The sequence below is a fragment of the Quercus lobata genome, chromosome 9 (assembly GCF_001633185.2).
Source record: "Quercus lobata isolate SW786 chromosome 9, ValleyOak3.0 Primary Assembly, whole genome shotgun sequence".
In the NCBI taxonomy this organism is placed as follows: domain Eukaryota; kingdom Viridiplantae; phylum Streptophyta; class Magnoliopsida; order Fagales; family Fagaceae; genus Quercus; species Quercus lobata.
Genome location: NC_044912.1, coordinates 1,118,142 through 1,128,413, shown reverse-complemented (window position 1 = coordinate 1,128,413; position 10,272 = coordinate 1,118,142). Strand labels below are relative to the sequence as shown.

The 10,272-nt window shown below is 33.4% G+C and overlaps 2 protein-coding genes across 2 annotated transcripts; both read left to right on the top strand.

The window, feature by feature from the left end:
- The first annotated feature begins 961 nt into the window (after positions 1 to 961).
- Positions 962 to 2,040, top strand: LOC115961024 (ethylene-responsive transcription factor ERF039-like). Its single transcript, XM_031080076.1, has one exon. The coding sequence runs from the start codon at positions 1,057 to 1,059 to the stop codon at positions 1,759 to 1,761; it is 705 nt and encodes a 234-aa protein (XP_030935936.1). The 5' UTR covers positions 962 to 1,056; the 3' UTR covers positions 1,762 to 2,040.
- A 2,610-nt stretch (positions 2,041 to 4,650) lies between these two features.
- LOC115959228 (probable beta-1,3-galactosyltransferase 8) lies at positions 4,651 to 8,670 on the top strand. Its single transcript, XM_031077560.1, has 9 exons — positions 4,651 to 4,787; positions 5,007 to 5,268; positions 5,519 to 5,583; positions 5,674 to 5,867; positions 6,156 to 6,413; positions 6,512 to 6,599; positions 7,836 to 7,961; positions 8,057 to 8,166; positions 8,294 to 8,670. Exons 2-9 carry the CDS (start codon positions 5,083 to 5,085, stop codon positions 8,440 to 8,442), a joined length of 1,176 nt encoding a protein of 391 aa, XP_030933420.1. The 5' UTR covers positions 4,651 to 4,787; positions 5,007 to 5,082; the 3' UTR covers positions 8,443 to 8,670.
- The last annotated feature ends 1,602 nt before the right edge of the window (positions 8,671 to 10,272 follow it).

Sequence of the window (10,272 nt, the reverse complement as noted above, 5' to 3'; positions counted from 1 at the left end):
AGGTATGGTGAAAAAGAAAGGGAAAGAAAATAGAAATAGAATGATGTTCTATAAATTTTGGGTTAAACAAAAGAAACATCTAAGAAGGAGGGAAGGGAAGAAGTTGCAACAGAAAATATTAAAAAGCATATATGCATGTAGATGTAGGCCCCTTCACCTTGGATGGATTGAGTGGCCATACACTTCTATATTTTCTTATTAATGTATAAGGAGTAAGGACTAACATTTTCGAGTTAAAAAAGAGTCAACACGGTGTGATGATATAATAAAGGCAATACTGACATGGTCAATTGGCATTGGTATTTGCATTTGCATGCCATATACCCACTCTCACAACTTGCAATATATTGCCACCTTACCCACCTACAGCTGGTTTTAACGCGTTTCATCAATATAATGTTGCTTTGCTGATGCATGCTTTTTCATTTTTCTGGATTCATCCTTCCAAATTACCACATTATCCTTCACTAATTTACTAGTTTTTTTTTTTTCTTTTTTAATATACTTTACATGCATTAACTTCATTTTCGTCCGTTTTTATTCCAATTCCCTGAAATAATGAAAAAGAAAACAGTAATATTCCTTTTATATTTCAACTAAGTTGTCAAGATGACTAATTTTTCATAAACTAAAGCATCAAATTAAAGTCTTTACAAATATGAAAAAGAAAAAGAAAAAGATTATATATAAAAATTAAAGAGAAAATGGTGCTCTTTTTTTGTTTTTGTTTTTTGATTTGGAGAAAATGGTACTTGGCATAGGCCATACTGGTCATTTAAAGGCATGTAGATAAAGGTAACGTCAGTTTGGGGTAGTCTAGCAAAGTCAAATCCAAAACCCTCGCTATCATCCAAACTTTGCCAGCTAATCCTTTCTCACTTCCCACTTTCCAAACAAACAAACAAACAAACCCCTACTTAAACCCTCATCTGTCATCTCCACACTATCTCTCGCTATACGTCTTCTCATATTATTCATCCCTCACAGTGCACACTCGTACTAAGTCTGTCATTTTTTTTTATCAAACAGTAGTGATTCAAGTACTCCACACTATCAATGTCTGTCATGGCCATGGGAGAAGATCAACATGAAGCTCCTCAGAATCAATTGAAACCAACCCCCTTGGAATCCAACTCGAAGACCAATAAGAAGCGAACTGCCCAAAAACAACAACAAGAAGAAGCTCCCCAACGACAACGAGACAAGCAGTTTCGCGGGGTTCGTAAAAGGCGGTGGGGCCGCTATGTCTCTGAGATACGACTTCCTGGTCAAAAGACGCGTATATGGTTGGGGTCATTCGGATCAGCTGAGATGGCAGCTCGGGCTTACGACTCGGCGGCCTTGTTTTTGAAAGGCAACTTGGCCTCTCTCAACTTTCCGGACATGGCCCACTCATTGCCTCGCCCGGAATCATCTTCCAGGAGAGACATTCAATCCGCCGCCGCCAAAGCCGCTCTTACACTTTCTGAGAATAATCGCTCAGCTTCCGCTTCCACTTCCAGTTCGGAGGAGGACTTTTGGTGCGGCTTTGATTTCGATTTCGATTTCGATTTCAATATGTGTACAACAAGTTCTTCTTTTCAGCAAGTGAATAATGCAACAGCTGAAGCTCCCCCGCTATTCATGATGAGTCCACTGAGTTTCGACTCAGTCGATCTCTCTCAACCTCAACCTCAACCTCAACCTCAAGACTTAACGGGTCTTCCCATTCCTTCGCCTACTGATGATGAACTTTTCTTGGCTTCCTATTTACATATGTGAATTTTTATTTTTATTTTTATTTTTGAAAGAAGTGAAATTTTGTTTTATTTTTTTAAAAAAATCTTAATTTCCCAAATGTAAAAAATATATATATATATAAGATAAGGTAACAAAACCATCCATGTTAATATGAGAAAATTTAGGCACAAAACTTTTGTTATAGCTTAAGTTAATAGATTATGAACGATGGAGATAAAGTAAAGTAATGGGTTTGTGTCAAATTGTAACAAAAGCTGTTAAATAAATTGTGAAGCACTGTATTAATATACAATTTCTACTTCAATTTTCTTTTCTTTCTTTTGTTAAATTGTTTTTAAAGTCGACAAATGATATGTTGCGGATAATTCATGAGTGGTGTCAAACCTTCTGGCCACTCGAATTTGGATTTGTACATTACAAATCAACACTTCATGTAGATGGACTTAACATTTAAGGCTTTTATATATATATATATATTCTTACATACGTATTTTTACATTCATTCTTATATGTTAAAATATGGACATACATTTTGTGAATATTGATGTAAATGTTGTATTTCTAACTTTATAAGTATTATTTCCCCTAGTGGCTCAAAAAAAAAAAGTATTATTTCCCCTCAAAAAAAAAACTTTCTAACTATTTAAGGGAATCAAGTAGGTATATTTGCCAAGTTTGCAACATTTTCTAGAAATTTTAAGAATATTTCTCCAATTAACTTCTATCAATTTCACAACAGATGGAGATGATTATATATTATTCCATTTTGAGGAAGATGAAACATAACGTGTACTCTTATTGATAATTGAAAGTACCATTTTTACTAAAAAGTGCTTTCATTATTTTCCTATCAAATGATGAGAAAATTGTCAAGAGTCCTGTACGTACCTTAACTAATACCTTCTCTTAGTGTTCCCAATGAAAATGTTCAAAGTTCAAAATTTCTCCTCTTCCAATGTTACTATTGAATTATTTTTTTTTAAAATGATATAGAAACTATGTTATTTCACTATTTCAACCGTCATGCATTGGGTACATGAAACATGTTTGTATGAGCTAACATATTAAAAACAATGATTATAACCCTGCAAAATTTTTTACCAAATATTTCACAATCATTGATGTGATAAGTTGTTAATAGTAATTGATAAAATAATGTCAATAGTGAACACAGATGAGAATCAATAAAATCTTATTAACTCAATTTTTGTGAAAATTAGTGCATGTGCATGTGTCGTTAGTCAATTAATAAAAAATAAAAAAAGAAGTTTTACATGATATTTTAACAAAATTGTAAAACCATTTTTCAAATATAATTCATAAAAAAATTCAATTTTTTTTCACCTAGTACATTATTCATTAATAAATATACTTTAATTTATTGGCCGTATTTTCTTTATAACAATATTTGTGGTAGTGCATCAGAAAATTTATACTATTTAATTTCTATTACAAGAAAAGAGGGAAAAAAAATTGGGGGAAAAACTATCTAAAACATAAGGAAAGAGAAATAAATCTTTGTATTTAAAATTGGAGCTTTCAAAAACTATTTTGTTCAACTAGACCACCCTCGTTTCCCAAAAAAAAAAAAAGGGCTTCATTTTCCCATTTGTGACCCTTTTTTCATAGAAAAAAGACCGAACACTTTTATTAAGAAAAACTAGCTATATAAGTTTAAAGTACATAATAAGTTTATGGTGAAACATCTTCTATCTACACAATACACTTTAGGACATTAATCGAATGTAGCTAGACTATGAGCGAGGCTATTACTTTCCCTACTAGTATGAGGGTAAAGTAATTGAGTAAAAAATTTAGAAAAGAGATTGGCATCTTCAATGAGAGGATTAAAAGAGGTCAGAGACTGCCCACCCTCCTTCAAAGCCTTCACGATGAGGACTGAATCTCCTTCCAACACAGCACTGACAATATCTATATCATAACCAAGCTCAAGATAAGTAATGCTATTTTTTTTCGCTGTAATATTTAAGATTAACTAATCCCTTCAATAAATAATTTTTTTATATTTTAAACTTCATTTTCCCACTTGTGACCTTGTCTCAATTTTTTGTGCTTTATTTATTTTTGCTGCAATATTATAAATAATGCTATCTTCTTCTTTTCTTTTTTTTTTCCTCTGTAATATTTAAGATTAACTAGTATAGTTTCTCATCCTACATATATAAAGCGAACTCTCTTCAAAATATATATATATATATATATATATATAAAGCAAACTTAAACATCAAGTAATACATCTCAGGCATGTTACTCCGGTCAATTGCCCACCAATAGAAGCTGGCAAGAACCATTAGAAGTGGCATGATATTATCTTTTTGATAAACAAGTAGGATGATATTGTCGAAAGTGTAACATGGCCAAAGGTCATGAGGATACTTAAAATTTTGAAAGCAGATGTTTATGAAACAAAAATTGAAAAAGTAAATAAAATTGAGATATTTGCACCATAATTTGGAATTGTTGACTAGTGATTTTATGGTTAGGGAGAAGTGTGAAGCATGATTAGAATGTGTGCTCCGACAGAGGGACTCTAAACAGCAAAAATTAAGGCCTATGTATGTCCATTGTCCCAATCAATTAAGAAGTTGAACTACTTTTGAAATATATATATATATATATATATATATATATATGTATTAACTTGCTTGCAAACATAACATGTGGTGTTAAAACTTAAAACTCTCTCTTATTACGTGTATACACACAAATCAGGGTATTCTATGTAGAAAATTTAGGTGATAGACGCAAGTGGTAATGGTAGTGAAGAGAAAAAGGATTCTCACACAAAGAGAGGAGAGTTCATTTCCGTTATGAGACAGTTTGTTAAGGCATGAAAACCACATGATTTAACTGCCATCCCATACCTAGCAAATCAAATCCTTCCATCTAACTACACTCTATAGTTTATAGAGATAGACAGATATTCCTTTTTAAGAAAATATATGCACCCCTTTACCCTACCTATATTATCATTCTGCATTAATAACTATTCGCCCTCATCCCGCAATCATACAGCCCTTCTTAAGGTATTTTCGTTAGCTGCTTTGCCTACTGACCAAAATCAAACACAAAAGCCGATTTTTCATTCTTGATGTTGATGTTTATAAATAGCAACTTTGTATATACTTTTCTTCTAGAAAGAAAATAAAAAATTGTTCTCATAATTAATGTTTTCGTTTTTAGTTTATCCTAAGCTAGCATTCAATTTTGGCAGCATAATATATATGCTTAACTTTGCTCTACAGGATGCATTTATTTGAATCTTAACCAAAGGAAGGCGTGGTTGCGGGATTGTATTTGTGGCGTTTGACAAAAGAGTCCATGAAAATGAGGGGCAAACCAGTTTCAGGAAGAACCATTCTTGTAATATGTATTGCCAGCTTTCTGGCGGGTTCACTCTTTACTAGTCGGACATGGACATGGAGTAGTATTCATGACCATTCTCAACCTCAGATATCCATCATCCCACAGCTCGAGTCAGTGACACAAGATTGTGATCATAAGCGGGTAAGCTTATTGCTTCTTCAAATACCATCTCATCAATTCAATCAATTTCAGTCCATTTGCGTTAATAACTAGTCCAAGTTTAATTTTATTCAACTTTTAAATCAATTTGACATATATAATAGGCTATTAAATTTACACGCCTTGTTTGATGATCAAGCTGACTATTCATGTGGTTTTCTAGTCATCTTGTTTGTTTTCATGTTTATTTTGTATATTAGATCTCTCATATTCCTAATGTTACTTAAATCAGAAATTGGTTGAAGGAAAATCTGGAGATATTATGGGAGAAGTGGCAAAGACCCATCAAGCCATCCAGTATGTTCAATTACCTTCTTCTTGTGCAAATTAATGTGCTTTTTTGGATTAAATTTTGGGGGCATCTTAATTATGTGTGCATCATGTTAGGTCACTGGATAAAACAATTTCAACATTGGAAATGGAATTAGCCGTAGCCCGTACAAGGCAGACCAACGGACAATTTCCAATAGAAAGAAAATCTAATCAGAATCTACAAAAGGCTTTTGTTGTCGTTGGAATTAATACAGCTTTTAGTAGCAAGAAACGCCGAGACTCAGTTCGAGAAACATGGATGCCTAGGGGTAATTTATTTATTTCCTCTCGATCTGCCTATTAATCTCTGTATCTCTAACTGATTTTGAAACGGACAAAAGCTTATTAGGTACATCCCTCCTTACAGATCCAATGGCATGTTTCTTATACATAAGAAATTGAATTAATTGTATAGTAACTAATACTGCTTTTTATACAAATTAAGTTGTAATGAATGTAATCATATTTTTTTTGCTACATAAGAAATGAATAAATATATATAGACTTCTCTTTGATGTTTGGTTAAATATATAACATATGCATTATTATTACTGCAGGAGCCAAACTGAAAAAATTGGAGAAGGACAAAGGGGTTGTTGTACGTTTCGTGATTGGACACAGCGCCACCCCAGGTGGGGTTCTTGATAGAGCAATCGATGCAGAAGAGGCTGAGCATAAGGATTTCCTTAGGCTCAAGCATGTTGAGGGCTACCATGAGCTATCTACCAAGACCCGCTTGTATTTTTCCACAGCTGTCTCTATCTGGGATGCCGATTTCTACGTGAAGGTGGACGATGACGTCCATGTCAATTTGGGTTGGCTTCTTCTTCTTCTACTACTACTACTACTTAATTAATTATCAGGAACATGAATTTATTGCAGCCACAAATCTGGAATTAATGTGCTTTTGTAGGTATGCTAATGAGTACACTCGCAAGGTACCGATCGAAGCCCAGAATTTATATTGGGTGTATGAAGTCCGGCCCAGTTCTATCTCAAAAGTAAGTCTATTTATCAAAAACATTCAACTTTTTTGTTTTCTATTAGGAGTCCCATTAGTTATAATAGTGCTCTTAAGTCTCATCCAATGGCCTAATAGCAATTGTTAAGGTGGGATTCTCAATGCAATCGAATCAATTTTTATTTTTTATTAACTTTTGTGAGTTTTACTATTTCTCAATATAGTTATTGTAAGGACACAATTCTCTAGCGGCCCAATAAGGATGTTGGGCTCGCGCATGAAAGATCCCTCACAATATGATTTGTAGAGAGTGGGCTTGAAAAGCTAGCCGTTGGTCACGGGGCGGTGCCCGGTCCTGGTTTTAGAGGAATTCGTGTAGAAAAAGGATTTGGGCTTGAACGTTTAAGCCCTACGGCATCGCATCCTAGGGGATGGGCCTCCTCGGACTTGATCCGAGGAGCATTGGGGTCTTACCCCGGTTACCCGACGATGGGTTTTTTCTGTAATCTCAGGTGTTGTTGAGATGTTCTCACCCAGATCATCTCCATTTCTTGGAGGTGGGATCGAGCGTCCCCTTCTAGGTTCACTTACTTTTTCTTTTATACTAGATTACGTCCGCTGTCCTTCGTCCACGTGTAGGGCCGATCTTTTATTAGACTGATATTTGTCCCATCAGTCTAGTCCTAGAATTGTGGGGGGTGGTTGATAAAGCTGAAGAATACAGCTCTTGTTAGGTGCAGAGCCTTATCTGGGAAGGGTAGTGTAGGGATAATTCTCCCCAGATATTTTAGATCTCCTTCCATATTTATCCCTTTATTATTATTATTATTATTATATATCTTTTTTACCCCTACCCTCAATGGGGCTTTGGGTCTGCCGAGGACGAAACTGTGCTTGGCTGCATTTCCGGGTCATTACCTTTTTTCGGCTTGGGCCTTTAGACTCCCCACGGGCAAGTGGGCCTGGTCCATGAATTATTGGGCCCCACAGTTATAATTCATTTTATTCTCTTTAATGAATGTCCTAAAGATGCTTAGTAACTTATATATTTATAATTATAATTTAATATATTTTTAGCTAAATTACAATTTAAATTTAGTGGAGTTGTAAAATCATAATAATTGTCTTTTATTTTATATGCGATGATGATGCATAAGCTATGTTCTTGTACAAACATGAAAGCATGATTTCGTGTTGAAAACAAATTGACACTCTAATGAGTTTCTAGAGAAGTAAAATGAAATAAGAGTTAAAGTGAGATTGTATGGTGTGGTAGGGGTGTGAGATATCACGAGCCAGAGTACTGGAAATTCGGGGAAGAAGGGAACAAGTATTTCAGGCATGCCACTGGACAAATCTATGCCATCTCCAAAGACCTTGCTGCCTACATCTCAATCAACTTGTGAGTCCACAATCTTACCATTGCCTTCTTTATTTATTTATTTTATAAAGGGTTTTGGCAACGGTTAAACAAACAAAATTTAAAATTTGGGGCAGGCCCATATTGCATAGATATGCAAATGAGGACGTGTCATTGGGCTCCTGGTTCATCGGATTGGAAGTTGAACACGTAGATGAGCATTCCATGTGCTGTGGGACACCTCCAGGTACGTAATTATTGTCTTAATGGGCCTTGTTAGTGAGGGTGTATGATCAAATATGTTTTTACGATGAAAAAAGGTATCAATTCACGTCTCTTTATTAATTTTATGGGTGGTTGGTTTGGTGTGATAGATTGCGAATGGAAGGTACGAATGGGGAATATATGCGCGGCATCATTCGATTGGAAATGCAGTGGAATTTGCAAATCAGTGGAAAGGATGAAAGATGTGCATAACTCGTGTGGAGAAGGAGATGGTGGTATTTGGAACGTTGATCTTTGAGCGAGAGAGAGAGAGAGAGAGAGAAAACACTAAACCCTTTCTTTGTTATTTTGTCTTACTAGACTACTAGTTTAGTAAAGGTTACATCTACGCCTTCTTTTTTTTATCAATTATCTTTTCTGTTATAATGGAATAAGTTTGAGGGTCATGCCTTTGTGCTAATTTTGTGGAGGATAAGCCTGAATATTACTATTACTTTAAACAAAACTTAAGGATTCATGCTTATAATATATAGTTTGGTTCTCTTACTAGTAAATTTCAATTTAATCTTATCAATTTTTATATGTCAATTTCATTCTTCAATTATGATAATTTAGTTTCTCAACTATCAAAATCAAATAAATTTCATCATTGAAAGTCGAGGAACCAACCAAAAGGTGAAGTGACTTGATTTTGGAGGCTTAAGAACAAAATTAACAAAATTAATTGTTAATTCATTAAATTGAACTAATAGTTGGAATTTGGAAAACTAAATTACCTTTTGATTACCAAAAAAAAAAAAATTTAACCTGTTAGACTTCTAAAATGGGCGGGGACTCCTTTCTCAAATTAATTGAATGTTCATAGCATAAAATAAGAGATTCATGATCAATGCAAATGTCATTACTACTTACTACTTACTAGTCATGAATGATGGCATATAGATAAATATATAGTTTTTTTTTTTTTTTTTTTTGAGAATAAATCGATAGTTGGAATAAGAGGATTTGAATTCTAGATATCTCAATTTGAAACACCAAAATATACTATCCAATTAAGCTACAAGATTATGCTATAGTTTATAAACAAAAGAAAATGGTGTATTTATTTATCATAATATTAACACCTTTGAAAACTTTCACCACAATAGTTTCCCTCCAATTAGATATTCCATGTTATGTTTAAACAATTAAACATTGATTTTTACAAAAATTTAAACTAAAAAAAAATTAATATTCAAAATTTAGAAAAATATATTATAGAAAGTTTATGGATTCAGCTTTTGTACCACAACACTGTGACAATAAATAATAGAAAAAAAAAAAAAGTGATGTGATGATACAAATTAGTTAATTTATTTGCTTATATATTATATTTAAATCCAACATTTTCTAATTACAGAACTACCTATTTGCTCAACTATCCAACCTCAAATATTTTGCAGGTTTTTTTTTTCTTTTTAAAAAAAAATCTTTAAGAGAGTTTCCGTTGAGGCTCCCACCTTAAATTTGTAATTTTATCGTTCAAAAACTGCCTTCCCTCCCTCCCTCCCTCCCGCGTTAATTGGATTTGGAGGGAAAATCCAACTCACGTGGACAGTGTCCTTTTTAGTTTTTAATATTTTTGAGCTGTTTTTCTCTTTTGTCTACAAAGTCAATGCTTAAAACCCAACCCAACCCAACAATTCAATAAATTGAAACACCAAACTCAGTTGCCCCTATCCAATACCATAAAACTGTTTTGAGTCTTTTGACAAATGGATAGCGACTTGCTGCTGTGACCAGTCAATTTTCCATATGAAGTTCTTAGCTTCATTTATTTTTATTTTTTTTAAATGAAAAAAAGAAGAGGGTATCAGGGAGTAGTATCCTCTAGAATTTATGGGATTAGTTAATACAATGTCTATACATTAATTTTAAAATAAGTTAATTGAATTTTAACACCCGTTAACATTTAATTATATGACAAATTAGGATGATATGACAAAGTACAATTCACTTTTTCAAATTAGATAATCAGAATTCTAAGGATTTGATGGGGAAGTAACTTGAAGAATTTTAATAAATCTAGACCCAGTTACTATAACAAAATGTTCTTATAAATTATTATTTGAAGAATTAATGTTTTAAA

What these genes read in the sequence shown, in the direction of transcription:
- LOC115961024 (XM_031080076.1), top strand. Translation starts at nt 1,057, where the DNA reads ATGTCTGTCATGGCCATGGGAGAAGATCAACATGAAGCTCCTCAGAAT.
- LOC115959228 (XM_031077560.1), top strand. Translation starts at nt 5,083, where the DNA reads ATGAAAATGAGGGGCAAACCAGTTTCAGGAAGAACCATTCTTGTAATA. An exon ending in AGAAACATGGATGCCTAGGG is followed by an intron (nt 5,868 to 6,155) that starts GTAATTTATTTA and finishes TTATTACTGCAG; the next exon opens with GAGCCAAACTGAAAAAATTG. An exon ending in GTGCTGTGGGACACCTCCAG is followed by an intron (nt 8,167 to 8,293) that starts GTACGTAATTAT and finishes TTGGTGTGATAG; the next exon opens with ATTGCGAATGGAAGGTACGA.